This window comes from Mustela erminea, chromosome 18, assembly GCF_009829155.1.
Source record: "Mustela erminea isolate mMusErm1 chromosome 18, mMusErm1.Pri, whole genome shotgun sequence".
In the NCBI taxonomy this organism is placed as follows: domain Eukaryota; kingdom Metazoa; phylum Chordata; class Mammalia; order Carnivora; family Mustelidae; genus Mustela; species Mustela erminea.
This window is the reverse complement of record NC_045631.1, coordinates 18,017,637-18,040,793: the sequence shown is the minus strand read 5'-3', so window position 1 is coordinate 18,040,793 and position 23,157 is coordinate 18,017,637. Positions and strand designations below refer to the sequence as shown.

The following is a 23,157-nucleotide window of genomic DNA, read 5'->3' as shown; positions in this document are numbered from 1 at the left end:
ATTTGACAGAGAGAAAGATCACAAATAGGCAGAGTGGCAGGCAGAGGAGGAGGAGGAAGCAGGCTCCCTGCTGAGCAGAGGGGGTGGGGGGGTGGGTCGATCCCAAGACCCTGGGATCATGACCTGAGCCAAAGGCAGAGGCTTAACCCACTGAGCCACACAGGCGCCCCAGTTATGATTACTTATAAACAATCTAAGTGTCAGATAATAATTATTTTTGCATATTCTATATGTAACAATTTACTTTTTTCTTTTGGAGATTTTAAGAATTTTTAAGAATATGTGCACAACTGGGGGCACCTGGGTGGTTCAGTGGGTTAAAGCCTCTGCCTTTGCCTCAGGTCGTCATGATCCCAGGGTCCTGGGATCAGAGCCCCACATCAGCTCTCTGCTCAGCAGGGAGCCTGCTTCCTCCTCTCTCTCTGCCTGCCTCTCTGCCTACTTGTGATCTCTGTCTGTCAAATAAATAAATAAAATCTTTAAAAAAAAAAAAAGAATATGTGCACAACTGAACTAATATTTTTAGTATTTATTCTTAAGCTTTAAGTGTATAACTAGTCTTGTCTTTTGTTGAGAAAATAAGTGTATGAGCTTAGTTTACAGAGCAGGTAAGGAAGTTCCAGTAAGCACATCAATGATTTATCATTTTAAAAGCATTATATATTATTTGGAGTTTATGTTTTGCTTCCGAGTATTTGACCCTTGAAATAACAACTTAGATTTCACTCAGCTTGACTCCAAATGATGTAATGAGATGGGAAAGTATGTCTAGATATACTCTGTGTGGTACTGGCAATCATGCATATTCAACAAGATAATAACATAATGATATCCATTCTCTAAGGAATACAAAGTGCTTTGTGGAAATTATTTTTTAATCTTCTTTATCTCTTCTGAGTCAAAGTGCGTGAGAGACAGTGGTAGTCCCAGGATAAAAAACAGAGGCATATATGATTCGAAGCTTGCCTTCAGAGGCTCAGCCTCACTTTAAATCAAATTGTGTTACTTTATACAAAACCGTAATACCCGTTTTAAAGGACATTATAAATTTATGTTAAAACAACCACATTTTAAAAGTATCGTATTCTATCACAGACATAATTATGAATAAGAATAATGATGCAAAGGGTGTTGTTAGTTTGGACTCTTCTTGTGTTCTTTTTGGTTTTGGAATCTAAAATTCAGTGTAAAATTAACATTGCCAGCTTCCTCCCGTTTTATTCTCGTCTGGTTGTTCTTCAGGCCTGCTCCACTGCACTGGTCCTGGGGTGCAGTTACCCTCAAATAACCTTCAAATAACCTCCTTTATTGGATCACTTATTTCTTGAATTTAGGGTCTTCCATTTTCTTAGTTTATTCCCTCATTATGCTGGACCATGTTCTTTAGTAGTTTCCTGAGAAAGAACAGGAGGTACAATTTTGAACTTTTCACATCTATTCTTAATTTATTGTTTAGCTAAGTTAGAGAGCTCTAGGTTAGAAGTAACTCTGAAATTTTTGAAGGTGCTATTTTCAGTACTTTATAAAAAAGATTTTATTTATTTAGGGGTTCCTGGGTGGCTCAGTGGGTTAAAGCCTCTGCCTTCAGCTCAGGTCATGAACCCAGAGTCCTGGGATCGAGCCCCACACCAGGCTCTCTGCTCAGCACGGAGCCTGCCTCCCTTCCTCTCTCTCTGCCTGCCTCTCTGCCTACTTGTGATCTCTGTCTATCAAATAAATAAATAAATTTTTTTAAAGATTTTATTTATTTATATGACAGCACAGCTTGGGGGGGGGGTGCGGCAGGCAGAGGGAGAGGGAGAAGCAGGCTCCCCACTGAGCAAGAAGCCCAGCCTAGGGCTCAGTCCCAGGACTCTGGGATCATGACCTGAGCCAAAGGCAGAGGCTTAACTAACTGAGCCACCCAGGCACCCCTTTGGTATTATTAAGTCCAGTGCCAACTAAGATATCTGGTCCTTAGTATGTGATGAGCTTTTGTCTTCTGGAAGCTTTTAGGACCATCATTACTTTCCCCCATGTTTTGGGTGTTTTTAAACCTCCCCATAGTGAGCTGATCATGCATCTTTTCCAGTTCATTGCACTGGGTATTAAGTGGGCTCCTACCATCTGGAGACTCATCTTCCGTTCTGGGAAATTTTCTTTTCTTTTTTTTTTTTTTTAAGATTTTATTTATTTATTTGACAGAGAGAGATCACAAGTAGGCAGAGAGGCAGACAGAGAGAGAGGAGGAAGCAGGCTCCCCACTGAGCAGAGAGCCCAATGCGGGACTCCATTCCAGGACCCTGAGACAATGACCTGAGCCAATGGCAGTGGCTTAATCCACTGAGCCACCCAGGCGCCCTGGGAAATTTTCTTAAACTATCATTTTCCCACCTCCTTGTTCACTGTTTTGTTTTCTGGTTTTTGTTTTTAATTTTAAAAGGCAATAAATATGTTGGGTCTCTGTTGTTCCTGTCTTACCTTTTCTCCATTTTCCATTTATCTGTTTTTCTACTTTCGGAGGGGTTTACTCAGTTTGTCCTTTTGACGCTTCTATTACATTTTCATTTCCATTTCCATCCTTTCTTAAAATTTACACCAGCCCTTTTCTAAAGGATGGGTACATACACACACATATATATACATGTATTTATATGTTTCATGGATATGATGCCTTCTTTTCTCTCTCCCTGAAGACATTAAATATAATTTGATTTTAGAGTTTCTTGAGCTTCTGTTATTGCCTCTTGTTTCCTCAGATTCACTTTTCTGTTTGCTGATTGGTTTGTTTGGATCTCTGTCTTTCATTAGAGGCTCTTCTCAAATTTGTAGTGATTCTTGGTTCTTAGTACATATTTAATTTTTTTTAAGATTTTATTTATTTGTTTGACAAAGAGAGAGTACAAGCAGGGGGAGCAGGAGGGAGAAGGAGAAACAGGCTCCCGCTGAGCAGAGAGCTTGATGACGACGTGGGGCTCGGTCCCAGGACTCTGGGATCATGACCTGAGCTGAAGGCAGGCACTCAACGAACTAGCCATTTAGGCGCCCCTCTTTGTTCATATTTAAAGGGGAGGCTCCAAAATCCAGTACTTGGAAGCTCATTCTGTGTCCATAACTTGTGGGACACTTACCGAGTGGTAGGCATCGCAGTGGATGATCAGAAGGGATCCTGGCTGTTTTGTTGGGAGCTTCAAGGTGGCAGTATCTCTCAGGTGTCTTCTAGGTTAGATCTTCCCCTGAACTGGGGGGCCGTCACCTGACTTCATAGGTCAGGGAAGGAAGCATAGGGGTCTGGCAGTTCCTTGTACAGATTTCTAAGAACTCCCATCTTTAGTCCTATTCCACAGTTTTGCCTTCAAAGATACCTGATCCCCTCAATTCTTGATCTTTTCTAGGATCTGGGAAAAACTTTTCTCAATCATGGTTTGAGTCGTAGTGGTACTGAGGCAAGTATCTGCAGCAGATCGGTGCTGATAATGTAATTCACATTTCTTAGTTTTTCAGGTAGAATTCGCGCAATTTTCTTTTCAGTTTTCATTATTAGAGATGTATATTTTAGAAAAGTACAATGTTCTTATTTTAACAATTTAAAAGTAAAATGTAAAAGAAAAAGTTCACTCCCTGGTTAGTGTCCCTCCGTTTCTATCCCCTGAGTAACTTGTAGTAACTGACAGTTGTTAATATCTACTACGCTGTCACTGCCATACAGACATATACAAAGGTATTTATTGCTTGAAATGAAAGAGAATTCATACTTTACACATTCTGTGACTTGCTTTAATCATTCAATATATCATAAACATTCTTCCAGGTTAATAGAAATAATGCCATCTTACTCTTTTTAATAACCAAATGTTATTTCATAGTAAGGTTATATCAGAATCTGTTAAACCATTCCAAAGTTGTTTCCATGGGGGAGGTGTTTTTCTGTGTTTGCCTTCTACTATGTCAAACAGTGCTCATATATCCTTTTATCCTCACACGCTTTTGTTTCTTCTTCACCTCCTTCTCAAATCTTGAAATTTCAGTTTGATTGATCGTTTGTTTAGAGTATTCCCCCTAGCATTTTCCTCCAGTAGGATACCTGGTGTTGCCTGTTCGAAAGTATCTTCGGTCAGCTCCCAGGTAGGTTAGGCTGTTAGAGACCCCTGAGCAGAGGCCTATCAGGCGGTAGTGGATGGCCCAGCACTTTTTCCTTCTTGGGTTGGGCATCGCAGCACCTGGTGGACTGTCAGCTCTCAGCCGATAGGTTCCTCTAGTTGTATGTAGCCACCGCTCACCAGCTGCAGGTATGGGGGCAGCTCAGCCCATCAGTGCAGCTCCCCGCATGCAGCTGCATCTCTTCCGCTCTCTGGGCTCCTCACAATGCAGTGAAACATAGGTCTTTGCCCCAGGCTTGAAGAAAAATCTAGTCTTCCATGCCATCAGTTCCTTGGTTCTTCCCTTGTTTGAGAGAGTATAGCCTGCCTGGCTTTCTTCCCTGGGAATTTCTAAAGAACTTGGTGGACCAGGTCTCAGGTGGACCAGGCCCTCCCCTTCACGTCTGCCTTGTTCTGGTGTTCTTCCATGGAGGAAATCAGACCAGAGATGAGGTCAGGAGTTATGTGCTCTGATTATCATCTTCCCAGAATCTCTTCATCTCTGTTATCTTTTTTTTTTTTTAATGTTTCAAATATTTTCAGCATTATTCGAGGACATTCTGTTTCCTGCTGTTTCTTTCTTTCCTGCTGTAGCATGCCCCTGATGTGTTAATATCAAAATGGATACTGACTCTGCCCTCTAGGTTTCTCATGTCCTGGGAGATAAGGGTATTGAAAGTGAGTCCTGGCACTGATAGCAAAAAAAATATTAGCTGAGATCTTTTAAACAGTACATCAAAGTAGTCGCATGGAAAAGACTATACTTTGTATAGTCTCGTTAAGAGAAGGGACTTTTCCTCATCTCTCTCAGTTGTTTAGTGAATGTGTAACCTTTGTCACCTGGCATGGAAACCCAGGAAAATGTTCAATGTGTCTCCTAAAATCTGCATAATTAGGGCGCCTGGATGGCTCAGTTGGTTAAGCGTCTGCCTTCCACTCAGGTCATGATCACGGGGTCCTGGGACTGAGCCCTGCATCAGGCTCCCTGCTCCACTGGGAGCCTGCTTCTCCCTCTCCCTCTGTCTGCCTCTCCCCCTGCTTGTGCTCTCTCTCTCTCTGTCAAATACATAAATAGAATCCTTTTTTAAAAATTTTTTTAAAAAAGAGGGGTGCCTGCGTGGCTCAATCCTTCCTTGGGCATCTGCTTTCAGCTCAGGTCTTGATTCCAGGGTCCTGGGATCAAGCTCCACATGGGGTTCCTTGCTCGGTGGGAAGCCTGCTTCTCCCTCTCCCTTTCCCATTCCCCCTGCTTGTATTCCCTCTCTCACTGTCTCTCTTTAAATAAATAAATTAATAATAATAAAAATAAAATCTGCCTAATTGGTTCTTAAGTAGAATTCTGGAACATAATCTTTTCATAAATTAAGGACTGGTTATATACGAATATTTTGTGATGTGTTACACTTTTGGTTCTATTTTTATGATTGTAATTTCCTACTTCCCTCTCAACAGTTTTTTCCTGATTAAGGATATTTTAATACCTGGCCTTTTCAAAACTATTTTTTTTAAATATTTTATTTATTTCGGCAGGGGTGGGAGAGAGAGAATACAGGGGGAGAGGAAGAAGCAGGACTCAATCTCAGGATGCTGGGATCATGACCTGAGCCAAAAAGGCAGATGGTTAACCGACAAAGCCACCCAGGAGCCCCTTTCAAAACCATTTTAAGAAGCTTTTGTAATAGTGATTTAGTCTGTTATTTCATTGGTTACTTTGGGAGAAATCACAGGGAATGGCCTTCTGCTTTGTCCATCAGAGGATATTAGTGGGGATGGAATGGTCATTTGAGAAAAGGACAGTGTAAAGGTGACTTGGGAAATGATTTTTTTCTGCCCGTGCTTTTTAACATGATGTTGCTTGTCTTAGTTTTCTGTTCACTTTTTAAGGGTCTGATGGATCTGTGCAGGATAATTTTAAATGCCAGTGTAATTATCTTCTCTTTTCCTCCTTCAGCATTGCTATGGCAACAAAAGAAAATATGACTTCCCAAAGAGGAATGTTGAAGTCGATTCAGAGCAAAATGAATACTTTGGCCAGTATCCTTTTTGAAAGTTTGAAATCTCTAGTTCTTGGCAGGGGGGAGGTGTCTGTGGTTTTTTTTTTTTTTGGTCATGTTGCCATCATCAGTAGCAGTTGAGGCCATTATTACATAATATGAATATGCCTTGCATTCCTACTTTATAGAAATTATACCACTTAGTGCCATTTGTAAAAGATTGTACACTAGAAGTCTGATATTAATAGATTTAGAAAAAAATTATCAATTTGAATTTTCAAATTATTCACAATATTATTTTACATTTTAAAAGCTCTTGAATCTATGTTAGAATGCCACAACATATATTATTCTTACCTCAACATTGTAAATGACATGCTTTTTATTCTTTTTCCAGTTTGGAGAATTAAGTCAGTGGCAGATGCTTAGAAGGAGAAGGAAGGAGACAGCCAGCCATAACATGTTGTAGATGAGTGTAACTGCCAGTATTTTCATGTGACTCTTCATGCACAAGCTGAGTGCTCAGATAGTTTTTGTGACCTCTACTTTTAATTCTTGAGTTTCCTGACTTGAATTAGATTACTGATACTTCCATGAAAGCCAGTGGAGAAACTTGTAAGCCTGTTACTCTGAAACATTTTGTTTACTCTCTGAGAAGTCAAGCCTTTTGGAGAAGAAGTTTTCTTTCCCAATTACAAATGCTCTGTATGAGAGTCATACCTTGTAAAAGTTACTGCCTATTATTTCATGCTTCCTGTTGTATATTTTAAAAGTTGTTTCTGTATTTTTTTTTCATTATTTCAAAAAGCACATTAATGCTTAACAGTATATAAAGCTCTATTCTGGGTAGGAAGGGAAATTCAAGATTACTAGAAGACACGGTCCTAAACATAGAATACGTAGAATGTGTAAGTACAGGAACATGGTCCCTGCGGAGTAGTTTAATTACAGGAAAATGCAGTACAGACTCAGCTCGCTAGAGTTGTAGGTGCTTTTTGTTAATGGTTTTTCTGACTTTGCTGGGATCCCTCTCTTAAAGAGGCATACCTGCAGGTGTGTTGTTGGAAATGCCAAGCAATATAGGAAGCACAGGCATTTGCTGTGGTCTGCAGCATACAAGCTAGAGTATGAAGACAGTTTGAAATACTAAGTAAAATGTAGTTGTGACTATTCTTAAACTTCTAAAATTGAAAATTTGCCATCTTTTTTAAATGTTTCCCACGTAGGACAGCTAGAGCAGTGTAACCCACTTTCCTACCATATCCTACCTACTGCTGCAAAGTTTATTTAAAAATTTCAGTAATTCACCAGCGACTGATTTATTCAGGCCCTAGATTTGGTTCCCACCAATTGACCGATTCTACGGGGGTTATCACCCCATGAGGAGAGGATCAGTTACTTCTTCAAAACTCTTCTGGCAAAACGTACTACTCTCGTTAGAGAAGGGGTTTAAAGAGAGATGGGGGGGGAGGTGTGAGGGGGAGAGGGGAAGAGGGAGGAGGGGAGTGGGAGTGGGGGTGGGGAATAGGGCTGCAATAGCAGCAGTAGTTGCCGGTACCGTGCCTCCCTGCCCTGCACACTGGCTCCCACCCTGACCTGAAGCCTGGTAGTAATCCCTCAGTAATCCCTTGAGCAGCAGGACGCCCCCAGCTAGGACATGTGTTTTTTAAGGGCTCCCTCAGTGTAATTTTCTTGCCCTGTATTTCTTCTCATTATTTATTGTTTCTGGACCACATTGATCTCTATTTCTGTGACTCCTGTGACTTTTCACTAAAGAGGCTTCTTCAAATATGACCTTAATAAAGATTTCCTAAAGATCGTTTTCCTGCTGTGAACAGCCTGATCCAGCGGATCAATCTTAGGAAGCGGCGAGACTCCCTCATCCTGGGCGGGGTCATTGGCGTCTGTACCATCCTGTTGCTGCTGTATGCTTTCCATTGATGGAACACCTTGGGGGACTCTTGGCGGCCTCCACTTTCACACCCTGATCTGGAATAAAGAAACGTAGGAAGGAGAAGTTGATTGTCCTGATGATTAGCCTGACCAGCAGGAGTAATTCAGGACTGACAGCGGTGGACTCTGTGTCGTGGTCAGGGTGAGCTGAAGCCACAGTTTCTCTGTGCTGTCTTTTCTAACACACATTTCCTTCTGTTATGAGTTTAAAAAAAAAAAAAGTGTCAGTTGCTTTTGTCTTCCCAGGAGGTAAGTAAACCAATCAGAAACAGAGTTTCTGTGCTTCAGTAATAGTATGGAAGGTGGATGACAAGCCAGGTCTTACAGCTGGACTCCAGAAAACCAGGTTTCTCTGTATCCAAAGACTGCTTTCCTTTTAACCCCCAGACTGGGTTGTGAATAAAAATAGTTCTTGTGCTTTTATTTTACACTCATGATGAGAAACCACAAGTCATTTCCTGATAAGCTGTACTATAAATTTCTACTCTGTGTCCCTGTTTTGGTATTCAAGGAAAATTACATTTTTCACAGATTCTTTGAGATGCCAACAGGTCAACTTCCACACAGTTGTGGTTGTCTGAAACAGAAGACAAACAGTGCAAAAAAACTTTTTTTTTCCCTTTCTTTTTGTAAATTGTATGCACACTGGGGTTGACTATATTACTGGAAAAGCATCAAGAATAACAGGCTTTTTTTGTCAGTCATTTTTTTATTTTTTTTTTTATTTCTTTCATTGGATTAATATTTGCTACTACAAGTCAATGAAATTCCAGTTCTACCGTGATAAAAGTAACTAATAGCCAGTGTCTGTCATTGCCCTCACCAGTTCCTCAGAGTGAGCGGACTGCTCAGTTTTCAACTGATTATTCAACAAGCCTCATGTAAAAAGACATTGACTGAGGGGTCACCATCCAAATGATTCCATTTGTAAATGCTCCATGGTCTAGGAGCAGAAGTTTGAGAACTGCTGCCTGATGTACTAGGAATTCTGGGTTTTATGAAAGCCTGTTCATTCCAAATCTGTTCATCCAGAGAACGGTTTTACTGTTAAAGGTGTACGTAACAGAATCTGTCTCCGTCTGCACCTGTCTTCTACTACCATCCCTGGACAGTGACAAAATTTTTAAACTACCACCAGAATTCTTTTCAGGTTTAGCCATTTCTCCATTTCTGCAAATGTATGACTTGTCTAACTGAACTACCACAGACAGCTTGAAGCTTCAGCATCTGCACTCCTCACCAAGAAAGTTGCTCCTCACCATTGCAGTTGACTCTGGTATTGATAGTATTGGCTTCAGACTGTGCCACAGGGAATAAAAGGATATTAGTGTGTAGTTCTTAACTGCATCACAGTGCGTGGGTGAGGACATTCAGGTGAACTGAATCACAGGCTGATGTTATGCTAACCCCTGGTCTGGTACAGAAACAAAGGTTTTTCCTTCTGGTGTCAAAGTTTTATTATGTCCTGGGTATGAAAGGCATTTGATACTTTTTTTTTTTTTTAAACTATGGGGTTTATTTTTCTAAATATGGGTTGATCGATCAGTTACTTGATTGGGGATGCCCTTAAAAGAAAGTCTGAGTTTTCCCAACATGAACCTTAAAGGATCAGAGAAGTTCATTTATTAAATTCTCTGTTGGGAGAACAAAACTTCTCTCCCCTGACACTTTATTATTATCTTTGATTTTTCAAAGGGCCTTGATTGGTGATTGTGCCTCAGCTAGAATTTATTGGGACTTTCATTGCTATATGGTTGGCATTTATAAAATCTGAAGTATCATAAATAAAGTTATTTATTTAATTATACTACCAGTCTTTTTTACTGGTCTGGTTATTTGGTACATTCATTAAAGCTGATTATATGAGGGTAAACCAAGGGCCTGAGCTAACCTAGCTTGCTGCACTAAGCAAACGTACTTTTGATGGGTGATGAGCCTCTCAGTTAGGGTTATTCTTAAATGAAGTAATAGAATTATGTTGGTTATTTTCATTTTGAAAATAAACCAGTTCTTCCAAGGAAGTTGAAAAAGCTTGGTGTGGATATTGGTGTCAGGTAGGTCTGTCTGACTAACCGCCCGGTGCTGTAGCCCATAGTGAGGTGACCCAGGGCAAGTGTAGATAGCTAGGTTCCTCTCCTCTTACAGTTCCTTCATTCGCAGAAACAAGCCCTGGAATAAGGAAATACAAGTATGCCATGTCATTTACAAGAAGGGGATTTGAATCCCATGATGGCTGATTTGAATTTTCAGTTTCATGCCATTTAACTTTTTTTTTTTTAAACCATCTTAGTTTTCTCCCGTTTTTCTTCTGCCCTTACAGACCTGCTGCTAGGCTCAGGAGCCAACTGTAAGTTGCTTGTTAGTGCTGGGAGGTCAGAAGGAAGTTGCCTCTTAGGGGAAATTATTCTCCCTCAGCCTTTGTCTTACATAATAATGCATCTTTCCTTTGGGATCATTTTAGTAACCATTCAGAACTTTCCTTTTCACTAAGAAGTATGAAAAACCATGGCAACATAACGGACAAAATTCCCAAAAGTGTACTTCTGAGATTTTGTTTTAATGTGTGCTGATAACTTTAGTTAAAAATGTTTAATTGACCACTAAATTCAAACCCAATTTCCAAGTGCTTCAGATGATCTGTCCTGGCTCTCTCTATATTCTTCTTAGTGTTTTGAAGGATGCTGAAGGAGTCCCTGTAACCTGCATTGCTCACCCTTTATTTTTCTAGTGTTAGAAAAGGGCTTTCCTTCTCCACTGTTCCTCTTTCCTTTGTACCAAACTTGTATAGAAAATACCTTTTTCCCTGCTATGGATCAGGCATTGGAAGTAAAATCCTAAAAACTAATACAAGTGAAGAGAGGAGACATCACGGCAGGCACTTTTTATACCTGAAACCAAATAATACTTATTTTAATTCTTTCCTACTGGATGCTGAACACATCTGACTAGGAAAATGTACTTACTGAGCCTTTTGATGTCATGACTTTCGGCCTCTCTGGAACAGAGGCCCCTTGGACTTGCATTCCTACCACTGATCTGCTACTTCACTTTAATAATCTCAACCTGATGAAAAGGACTTCAAAGAACTGGACTAACCTTTTTGGTTTTCTCATACCTCATTTTTGATCATTAGCCAGATACGATACCTTAGAAACTGACGCAGTTCTCTAACTTGCCGTGGAGGATAAATGGCCATGTCTAGGATGACACTAAAGTCTGTGGTGAATGTCCCTAAAGCACAACCGGATTCCACTCAGAAAAGTGAACCGATTGCGCTCCGTTCGTTCTTTCGGGTCAGAGGTTGTTTAGCCGGGTCTCTGTTCAGATGCAGAGCTTTTCATCGTGGTCTTTTTAAACCAAGCTTGTCTTTCTTTTATAAACCTGCATACCCTTAAGCTTCTCTGACAAAAGAAAATAAGGAAGGATTAAGTGACTAAAGGACATTTATTGGATAAAAAGCTGAGACAAAGCTGAGCCATGTCTTGAAGGATCTTTCTCATTTTCTTTGTACCCAACTCTCACTTTAGTGTAAGAGTATTTGCATCTGTTCCCATCCTATTAGCTCTTAGAGAGGGAAATCAATTCCAGTCACAAGTGACCATGATGAAAGATGTTTTCTCATGAAAAATGCCAATACAGATTTTTAAAAATCTATTCCAAATGCACTTTCTAATTTTTTTGCTTTTAAAATGGCTTCTTGGAACCAGATTTATTGTATTTGTACTTAATTTTTGTTCTCATCTAAATGTGCTTTTTCTGACTGTATAGAAGAAGCTTTGTTATGTAATTTAATAATAAATTAGAAATCTAAATGGTTGTGCCTGTGGTTATTTGTATTGAAATGGTACCATCGAGGAAGTTTGCGATGATAATTATGAAATCTTTGGTATCGATAAGTATTCCTCGTGATGTCCTAAAACCCAGAGTGAAACAGTACAGATACTGAAAAGCTGCCCATCACCTATCGTTCAAAACTATTGTATGAATATTCCACTGATAACTTAGCCCTAGAAATGAAGGACAATCTCTTCTCAAAATGAAACTTGAGAAGGTATGATGGCAATGTAAAATTGTAGAATTTAACAAGAGAAATGGGTTTTTACCCTTCCTAAATAATGACTTTTTATCCTAAAGACCAGAACTTGATTCTTCAACACACCAAAGAATTTGAAAATCCCTCATGTTCCATTACCTCTCCAAATGTCCTTATTCTTTTTTTCTACTTCCTTTTTTTTTTTTAAGATTTTATTTATTTGACAGACAGAGATCACAAGTAGGCAGAGAGACAGGCAGAGAGAGAGGGGGAAGCAGGCTCCCGGCTGAGCAGAGAGCCCGATGCGGGGCTCGATCCCAGGACCCCGGGATCATGACCTGAGCCTAAGGCAGAGGCTTTAACTAAACCACTGAGCCACCCAGGCACCCCCTTCTTCCTTTTTAAAAATTACAGTTTAGGGGCACCTGGGTGGCTCCGTGGGTAAAGCCTCTGCCTTCAGCTCAGGTCATGATCTCAGGGTCCTGGGATCGAGCCCCCATCGGGCTCTCTGCTCAGCGGGGAGCCTTCTTCCTCCCCTCTCTCTGCCTGTCTCTCTGCCTACTTGTGATCTCTGTCTGTCAAATAAATAAATAAAATCTTTTAAAAAAAATAAAAAATTAACAGTAAAATTGAAATAAAATGCATGCACCATAAAATCCACCCTTTTAAAATGTACCAAAGGGTGTTAGTATATTAGTTGTGCATCTAGCACCACTAAATTCAAACCATTTTAACCACCCCAAAAAGCAGCACTGTCCCCATTAGCAGTGACTCCCTGCCCGCATTTCTGGCCTTTTTATCTGACCAGACTGTTCTTACTGCTTTGGCCACCCCAGTTTTCCCCCTCTCATCCATTCAGTTTCCAAAGTACCCACTTCTTTTTTTTTTTTTTTTTTTAAGATTTTACTTACCTATTTGACAGAGAGAGAGATCACAAGTAGGCAGAGCAGCAGGCAGAGAAGAGAGGGGGAAGCAGGCTCCCCACTAAGCAGAGAGCCCGATTCCAGGGGCTCGATCCCAGGACCCTGACACTGTAACCTAAGCCGAAGGCAGAGGCTTAACCCACCAAGCCACCCAGGGGCCACCCCCCCTACTTCTTTCTTGGGGTCCTGACCACCTTTTGGCTATGAACGTGTGCCCAACCCTGTGTGTGTGCACCCCCACGTAGACCTACATAAAATCCAGCACCACTCTTAGGTTAGCCATCCCTCTTACAGATAAGGGGACAAGCCCAAAAGGATTCAGCAATTTGCTCAAAATCAGAGCGAACAATAAAGCAAGGATTTGAATCTTGAGGGCTTTTTGATGCCAAATACTGTGCTAGTTCTGCAAGATACAATTTAACTTGTGCTGCATGATTATGAGAGGAGTTAGGAAAGAACCACCAGTTTGGCCTGGTTTTAAAAGTGGTACATTTAAATCTCATTTAAAGTCCTGCAGCTTGATTATTTTCAAGGAATACGAACTAGTTGCTGTGATTGCTTGGTAAAGTTTTCCTTTGTAAATCACTTCCTTTACGAGAAGTAATGTAATGCATTGAGGTTGTCCAAAAAAAGTGGGGGGGGGGGGTTAGTGGCCTTAAGTGGACCAAACTTTGTGTTCAACTCTTCCTACCTTCTAGTTTAGAACCTCACAGCTCTTCCTAGAGACGGCCGACTATGGCAGTGGTGTGCTGCATTTTCCTTCTGGGTGGAATGGCTTTGATGGGCCGCCACTCCTATGGAACCTGCCCTCTCCTTGGGAAAGGATCTGAGGCCCTGTCCCAGCATGCCTTGTCTGATGGCAGGGATGCCTAGAATTTAAAAAAAAAAAAAAAAAAAAAAAGCTGGCTGGAGAATCTCACTGAAGACGTTTATTATCAGGACATTTTCCCTTGTTTCTCTACAGCAAAAGCCAGGAGGAAAGTATATTCCCCTCCTGAAGATACAGATTTGCCGACTGAACTGGAGCAGAGAGGAAAGCACTTCCACCAGACGCCTTGGGCTCTGCTCCGCTAAGATTCCCCACCTTGGCAGACCTCCTCAGCTTGCAGAGCTCTTTATTACTAACTCTCTGAAAAGACTTAAAAGCTAAGATCAGGTGCTGAATATCTGCTTAGAGGAATCCCAGAGATCACTTGACAGTGTTCTGCTGCTCTCATCAAATTATCATCTAATTTGTTACCCTGATCTGTGGTATTCAGTTTTCCTCCTTTGGGATACAAAGCTCTTAGGAAACCGTCACTTTCTCTTAATTAGTGCATTTCTTTTAGATATTCTCAAGCATCCAATTAGTTCATGCTTTTGCTGGTGAAATTGCTTACAGCTTGACGGAGAGCAGGCAAATATGATTGGTTACTACTTTTAAATCACTGCTGAAAAAGTATGGTTTAAACATAATCATTTCCCCCAAAGTGACTATCTCTAAATGAGTGTGGCACATAATTCATACGATTCTCCCGGATATACGTGCACTCATGGATAATGTGCTAAGAATACGGCATCTGTGTTTTTCACTCTGGAATAAGTCCTCAGTCCCCACCTTGTCCTCTCCTGTCCCCTGTTGCAGGTCCCACGAGCTGGGGCTCTGTTGTTCATTACTAACTGCGTGTGCCGGCCCTGAGCTGGGTGTCCTGCCTCTCATCTAACCCCTCAACGTGCTCTGCGTACAGCTGCTTAGTTCATGTTCCTGAACAACAGCCAACCTCTTAATCGCTGTTCCAGAATAGCTGGCAGCTCCCTATTGCGTTTGCCAGTGTGGTGTGTGGTGGCCAGTGCGGTGACTGCACAGCCAGGGCCACGCAGGGAGGGAGCCCGCTCGGCCACCAGAGCCCCCACAACCCCAACAACCATCAGCTGCCCTCTTGAGCTGCACACTGCAGGGCTGCCTAATGCAGGAGGAAGAGCAGATGTTTTGTATTCTGCCACTGGATCAGACACTTCTGGGTTACCGGCAGTCACCACACCGCTCTCGGATCAGCTCGCTTATCTGCAAAATGGACTCTCAGCAACTTGATGCAGTTGTAAAGATTGAACCAAGTAAAAGAGAACAAGGGTATAAAATTTCTCGGAATGCTCTCCAGAAATAATGGCAGAGATGGGGGCAGTTTTCCACTAGACCTCAAGTCTCTGGGGGCCAGGGCAGTGTTCTGGTCTTAGCCTCATGTGCATGAACTTTATGCAGAAACTGTCACACAACTCTTCTAAATTCAGTGAAATCGGACTCAGAGCCCCATCGTCCAGGGCTGAGGGAAAAAAAAGAAAGGGAAGGAAAGGAAAAAGGAAAGAAAGGAGGGAAGAAATGAAAGAAAAAGAAGGAAATAATCTTGGTCATAATTGAATCGCCTTTCCTTTGCCTCTGGGTTGTGCTTCGAAGAGTCTTTCAGTGTCTAGAACGTTGGGGGCAGGCACTCTGATCCACACTGAGCCCCACTGATACATTCACTATCTGAACCCACCGAGTCCTTGAAGCCACTGGCCACTTTGCCTTCATGTCACCTTTGGACACAGGGATCTTTGCCAAAGTGCTCCTGGGCCTGGGTCTCAGCCTCCCTGGTGCACCCCAAACCACACCTATTCCCCTGAGGTGGGAGCACGGTGAGGGACAGAGACACTGGCAGAGGGCCAAGCCCAGCTGATACCAGTGATCACCCCCCCACCTCCCACTCTGCCAGCGTGCTCCCACAGTTCCCTGGCTCTTCCCACCTTCCTCTTTCCCCGCCCCTCCCAGGATGAGACGCCACTGTCCCAGATGCCACTGTCCCAGATGCAGACTGTCGAGGTCTCCTCTGAGGGGCTGGGGAGGTGGAAGGATGGGATGCTAACTTCCTCAGGTGCTCCTCCTCACCCTTCCCCTCCCCCCTGCTCCCCCCTGCCCCGGCCATAGCCTCAATACCCAGCACAAGGTAGGCATTAAGTGCTTGTTGAGTAAATGGAAGAAGGAATTAAAACAAAACAAAAAACACCACAAAGTTCTAACACAGATTTTCTGTGTCTAAAAGTCCAGCTCTCAGGGGTCGTCCTGCCCCATATCCTCTTGTCTCTGCAGCTCCGAGCAAAGGTCTCCCAGAACACGCTGTGATTTGCCTGCTCCTGAGGGCTGGGGACTACAGAGTTGGAGTCCTTCCACACCCCTCCCTCACGGGACATTTGGCAGTGTCTGGAGACATCACTGGTTGTCACAACTGTGGCGGTTCATGGGTAGAGGCAAGCACGGCGCACAGGACAGCCACCCACGCCGGTGGGCAAAGAATCATCCAGCCCCGAGAGCCAGAGCGCCCGTGTTGAGAAACCCTGGCTCAAACTGAATTCATGTGAAAGTTGACAGCATCCCTCAGGGATGAAAATTACTCAGAGAGGTCCCCTTGCCACCGATTCCTCCTCACTGCCCTTGACTGGTTCCAACTGCTTATAAGGCAGAGCCAGCACACGTGATCTTTACCGCCCCTCACCCTGCCTTTCCCTCCTGCTTCACCCCACCCGTTCCTCAGCCCCGCGGCATACATACTGGCACTGTCCTGGAGTGACATGATGTGCTTTGTAAATTTCCTCCTTTGGAATGAATGACCTCCTTTCCAAGCCTGCCTGTAAAACACATCCTCCTTGTTTGAAAACCCCACCTGTGGGAAGTAACTGCCTAATGGGTGTGGGGCTCCTTTCTTGGGGTGAGGCACTGTTTCTAGAAACACATAGAGGTAGTGGGAGCACAAAAATGTGAATATGCTAAATGCCATTGAACTGTACACTTTTTAAAGAAAGATTTTATTTATTTATTTGCTACAAAGAGAGAGAGATCACAAGCAGGCAGAGAGGTGGGGGGGAGCAGGCTCCCCGCTAAGCAGAGAGCCCGATGCGGGGCTCAATCCCAAGAGATCATGACCTGAGCTGAAGGCAGGGCCTTAACCCACTGAGCCACCTGGGTGCCTCTGAACTGTACACTTTAAAGTGATCTACATTGGGGCACCCGGGTGGCTCAGTCGGTTAAGCATCTGCTTTCCCCTCAGGTCATGATCTCAGGGTCCTAGGATCAAGTCCCACATTGGGCTCCCTGCTCAGTGGAGACTGCCTCCTCTCCCTCTCATGCTCATTCTCTCCCCCTCTCTCGCACAAAAATAAATGAATACATCTTTTAAAAAGTGAACAATTGGATCACCATAATCAAGATAGGAGACATATCCATCACCTCCCAAAGTTTCCCTGTGCCCCTTTGTAAATCTTTCCCTCTAACCCTCCTCACCCCCTCATCCCCAAGCAACCACTGCTCTACCCTCTGCCTTTATTGATTAGTTGACATCTTCTAAAGGTTTATATAAATGGCATCATGCAATATGTATGTGGGCCTGGCTTCTTTCACTTAGGATAACTATTTTGAGATGTATCCACATTGCGTGTACCAATAGATGATTTCCTTTCTTCTTGCTGTATAGTTTTCCATTGTTTGAATGTAGCACAATGTGCTCGTCTACTTCGCTGCTGTTGGACTTTGGGATTGTTCCCAGTTTGGGACCATCATGAATAAACCTGCTGTGGACTTTCACACACCTGTCTGCGCATGGGCATGTATTTCCCTTTCTCTTAGGTAAGTACCTAGGAGTGGACGGACTGGATCCTTTGACCAGCCTCCGTTTAACTTTTTAAGAAATTGACAAGCTGATTTCCAAAGTGTACCATTTTATTTTTTTTTTAAGATTTTATTTATTTACCTGTCAGAGAGAGAGAGAACACAAGCAGGGGGAGGAGCAGAGGGAGAAGTGGGCTCTCTGCTGAGCAGGGAGCCCGAGACAGGCTCAATCCCAGGACCCTGGGATCATGACCTGAGCTGAAGGCAGACGCTTAACCAGTTGAGCCACCCAGGCGCCCCCAAGGTGTACCATTGCATAATCTAGTCTATGAGAGTTCCAGTTCATTCACATCCTCACTGACATTTGGTATAATCTGTTACATTTTAGTCATTCTCACAGGTGTGTAGTCATGTCTTGTTGTGGTTTTAGTCTCCATTTCCTTAATAACTAATGATGTCGAGCTCTTTCCAGTGTTTCTCACCTACATATCTCTCCTGGTGAAATGTCTGTCTAAATCTTTTGCCCACTTTTGTAGGTTATTTTGTGTGCAGAATATCAGGAAAGGTATTGGAGATGGTATGAGCTGCCGGCTCTAGGAAACGGAATGAGCAAACTGGAGGCCACAGTCGAGAAGGGCTCTTCGTTTCTCACCCTGTGAATGCTGCCTCTTATAATTGTTTATAGTTTTTTAAAAGGGAAATAGGCTGCTTAGAAAGATGTCAGTTTTGAAAGCGTGTTTTATAACAGATGGAGGGAGACTGCTCTGTTTAGCCAAGAGCAGTTCCGACACTCCGCACTGGTAGGAAATTGGAGCACTGAAGCCTTAATGGAACCGTGAGCTTTTTACATCGCTTCGTATTTAATCATTCATGGTGGCACACCAGGGGCAACACTGCTGCTGGGCCAGGACTCCTCTAAGACCCCATCAAACAGGGCTCGGTATTTATGGTTTTGTTTTATTTTTTCATTAAAGAGATTTTATTTATTGGTCAGAGACAGTGAGTATAAGCAGGGGGAGCAGCAGGCAGAGAGAGAGGGGGAAGCAGGCTCCCTGCTGAGCAGAGAGCCCAATGCGGAGCTCCATCCCAGGACCCCGAGATCATGACCTGAGCCGAAGGCAGATGCTTAACTGACTGAGCCACCCAGGCACCCCTGCTTTGCATTTATGTTTAAGTGAATATGGTTCCAACTTGCTCATTTCCTCCCTCTTCCCTGCTGAAGCTGGCTTACTGAAAGAAGACCAAAGGCTGGCTCTGCCGCCCTTGTCTGTGATAGATTTGGTAAAGTTTCCTTCCCACAGCCTGCTTCCCGCTTCCAGCCCTGCTTCCCACCTGGGACATGCCTTAGATTTGTAGGTGTTCTGATCCAGGGGAGGTGACTGCCTCGTCCAAGTTCATGTCCTTTTAAGAAAGCAGTGGTGAATTAATAAGAAATGCGTTATCTTCTGAGACCTCTTTGTGACTCTGTTCTGGTCCTGCTCTTTGATCCAACCCACTAATTAGTTCATAAAAATTTCATATAAACTAAAATTCATCGCCTAGGCTGGCCTGGGCTCTATCAGATTAATATTTAACCCCAAGGAAGCATGGACATTTGCCTTAAAGAAGTTCTTGATTGTAGGGAAGGATCTACACTGTTGTCATTATTTGAATGTCATTAACATTTTATTCCTGCCTAAAACTCCCTGTATTCCTCTGTTGAAAACAGGAAATTCTTATGAATCAATTCACTGGTTCATTCATCATATAGGGGTTTTTGTATTACTTTTTTCCTGACAAAAGAAATGTGTGTTTATTATGGAAATAAGGATTGAGTAGGAAAATTCAAAAATTCAAAACAAAAATTCAAAACAAAAATTCCTGTTTCACCAACTTTCCATGATAACAGCTAACACTTTAAATGGTTTTCGTTTTTGAACATATCCGAATATTGACGTGCATATATTTTTTCTAAAGTGGGGATCATGTGGTACATATTATCAAATTTTTTTCAGGGAGTAGAGTATACACAGCTTCTATACCATTACATTTTCATATGAAGCATATTTTGCCATGGCTGCTCTGAATTTCACTATGCAGACACCCAACTCCTGGTTGTTCAATTATACAAATACAGCCAACACCCCATTTTTCTTTAATTTTTTAATTTTTTTTGTTTATTTTCGAGAGAGAGAGAGCACAAGCGGGGGAAAGGGGCAGAGGGAGAGGAAGAGAGAATTCTATACACACTCCATGCCCAGCACAGAGCCAAATGCAGGGCTCAATCCCACGACCCTGAGGTCATGACCTGAGCTGAAATCAAGAGTTGGACACCCAACTGACTAAGCCACCGAGGGGCCCCAACAACACCCTATTTTTAACTCTAAAGTGGTTTCCAGTTTTTACACCATTATAAATAACTGAGCAACACTTGATTTTTTTTTTAAGATTTTATTTGTTTGACATACAGAGATCACAAGTAGGCAGAGAGGCAGGCAGAGAGAGAGGAGGAAGCAGGCTCCCCACTGAGCAGAGAGCCCGATGTGGGGCTCGATCCCAGGATCCTGGGGTCATGACCTGAGCCAAAGACAGAGGCTCTAACCCACTGAACCACCCAGGCGCACCTTGATTTATCTTTTTAAAAATCTTGAAAGAAGGAAACATTCTGCCAATTCTCAAGACATCTGCAGCCTCTTCCTTCTTCCTGTGTGTGTGTGTGTGTTTTGAATTGGACCTAATTGAGCTCTCCAATTTGCATGAAGAATGTCCAGGCTGTTTCACATAGATATATGAAAGAGGGATCCCAAGGAGGATGATGCCAGAGTAGAGTAGCACTTGCCCAATTAGAGTGAGCCAGGAATAGTTTTCATGGAAGAAAGGCTGCAGAGAACTAAGTAGCCTCCCCTGGAAGGTTCCTTTTAAAACTCTAAGTCTCGGGGCACCTGGGTGGCTCAGTCAGTTGAGCACCCAACTGTTGATTTGGGCTCAGGGCACGATCTCAGGGTGATGGGATCAAGCCGTACTTTCGGCTCCACACTCAGCCGGGAGTCTGTTGGAGACTCTCCCTCTCTCTCCTTCTGCCCCTCCTCCTGCTCACTTGCTGTCTCAAAGGAATAAATATATCTTTTAAAAATAAATAAATAAATAAACCCTAAGTCTTGTGATCACTGCCTGTTCTTTGGAACACTCCCCCTCCTATTCGTTGGTTCATTACCATGACCATTCTCAATCCTTGTTGCACACTGGAATCACTTGGAGAAGAGGAGTTTTAACACTATGTATATACATATATATATATATATATATTTGCCAGATCTATCCCAGTTGGACTTGGGATGGAGCCCAGACATTGGAGTTTTGTTTTCTTCTCTCTAGGTGATTCCAGCTTGCAGACAAGACTGAGAACCTCTCTCTGCTTTTGTGGCTTTTTACTCCTTCAGTGAGACTTGAGTCGCTGCCCTTGGTGCTGAATCTCTTTAGGCTGCAGGCTACTCTCAGGGAGTCCCCACTTCCCACTTGGCTCGGCCAAAGTCATAAGCAGCTGTTTCAGAAACGCTGATGCATGGAGGAAACAGTATCCCAGCTGGCTCTTGCTGATTAGGGTGAAAAGATCAGCATTTCACTACAGCTGCATCCACCTCCCTAGACAGCCAATTAGCCACAGAAACAGCAGACACTGCCTAAAGGAGCTCTTTCAGGGCTGAGCTTTTAATGCCCAGAAGTACATTAGGTAGCTAAACAATACTATATTCACATCAGGCAAAACCATCTTGCTTCGGGTTGCAGTATTTGCTTCCTGGAGAAAGGGGGCCTCGCCTTAGAGCTGGAACTTGGTAGCATCCGGATTGGGGGGGCGGGGGACGTGTGTTGCATTCTGGAGACACAGATGGCAATGGAAGAGGGAACATTAGACCCAGAGTCAGAAGATGTGGGTTTGAATCTCCTCTCTACTTTTGTCTAGCAGCAGGACCGTGCAATTAATCCAGCTAATTGTCAATTCCTTGTCTATAAAAGAGGATAAAGATGGGTGTCATAATTATGTCATAATTATGCACTAATTACTTGTCAGAGTTATGGGAGATACCATTCATAAGCATAACAACAAATTCAGGGGTGCAGGGCTGACCTGACAGAAGAGAGGTTTTTGAGTTTGTACTAATGATCAGAAACCAGGCTTCTAAGGCTTCCTCAGTCCCTGTTCCTGCTGATGTAGGGGAGGAGAGAATGAGCAGGGGGTGGCGGCTGGCAGCCATCTTCAACAATGGTAAAAACACCTAAGGGGGAGAAATGTGAGATCTGTTCTGTGTGATGGTAGGGGACAGACAGCTGGAGCCCAGCATTCAGGAGTTTAACAAGCCCTCAGGTGATTCTAATGCACACAAATGGCTAAGAACTACTGGTCTGGACGTTTCTTTGTATGAATACCCACATTCTGTTTAGCCATCCTACTATGGTGAATAATTGTCAGTTTGGACCTATTACAAAATGGGCTGCTCTGAACATTCTTGAACATGGGTTTTGGGACACATACATACACTTTTCGGTTGGTTAGGTAAACATAGGAGTAGGGCTATTAGATTATAGATTTATACATATATTTAGAATGCTTACCTTTAGGATATACTGTCATGGTTTTCTTTTTTTTTTTTTTTTTAAGATTTTATTTATTTATTTGACAGAGAAAGATCACGAATAGGCAGAGAGGCAGGCTCTCCGCTGAGCAGAAAGCCTGACGCGGGGCTCGATCCCAGGACCCCGAGATCATGACCTGAGCTGAAGGCAGAGGCTTTAACCCCTGAGCCACCCAGGTGCCCCTGTCATGGTTTTCCAAAATGACTCTCCCAGTTTCCATTCCAACCAACAACGTATGAATATTCCAGTTTCCACATCTTTGTCAACACTTGGCATTGTCACTCTGAATTTGCATATGATCCATAACTCCATTTGTGGGTATACGCCCCCAAAGAAATGAAATCGGAGGTCTCTAAGAATTACATGGACACTGATAATTCATAGCATTATTCACAATAAGCAAAGGGTGGACGAAATCAAAGTATCTGTTGATACTGTTGATGAACGGATCTGTCATCTGTTGATGAACGGATCAACAAAATGTGGTATGTGTGTCCCGTGGAATACTGTTCAGCCCTAAAAAGGAAGGAAATCCTAACACCTGCGACAACATGGATGAACCTTGAGAACATTATGATTCCACATATTAGATGAGGCACATAGAGCAGTCAAATTCTCAGAGACAGAAAACAGAATAGAAAATAATGTGGTTGCCAGAGGACTCAGGGAGGGGGGGGCAATGTGGAGTTAGGGTTTAACAGGTGCAGGGTTTGCATTTTGCAAGATGAAAGGAGTTCTGGAGACGGATGGGGATGGTTGCTGCAAAGATGTAAATATATTTAACATGACTTAATGAACCGTACACATAAAGATGAGTAAGAGGGATGCTTGCCAAAATTGGAATAAGGGAAGATGGGCATGTCCCCAGCGCAAGGATAACATGTAAATTCATGAAGCATTCCATTTTTTT

The 23,157-nt window shown here is 42.9% G+C and overlaps 1 protein-coding gene and 1 pseudogene across 2 annotated transcripts in view; both read left to right on the top strand.

The window, feature by feature from the left end:
- Positions 1-11,877, top strand: part of GOSR1 (golgi SNAP receptor complex member 1) — a 55,325-nt gene extending 43,448 nt beyond the window's left edge. For both annotated transcript variants that reach the window (XM_032322341.1, XM_032322340.1), the window contains exons 8-9: positions 6,070-6,152; positions 7,929-11,877. In XM_032322341.1, coding sequence (XP_032178232.1) covers positions 6,070-6,152; positions 7,929-8,053 — 208 coding nt within the window. In that variant the 3' untranslated portion in view covers positions 8,054-11,877. The remainder of the gene's footprint in view (positions 1-6,069; positions 6,153-7,928) is intronic.
- An 11,181-nt stretch (positions 11,878-23,058) lies between these two features.
- On the top strand, positions 23,059-23,157 carry LOC116578585 (annotated as a pseudogene).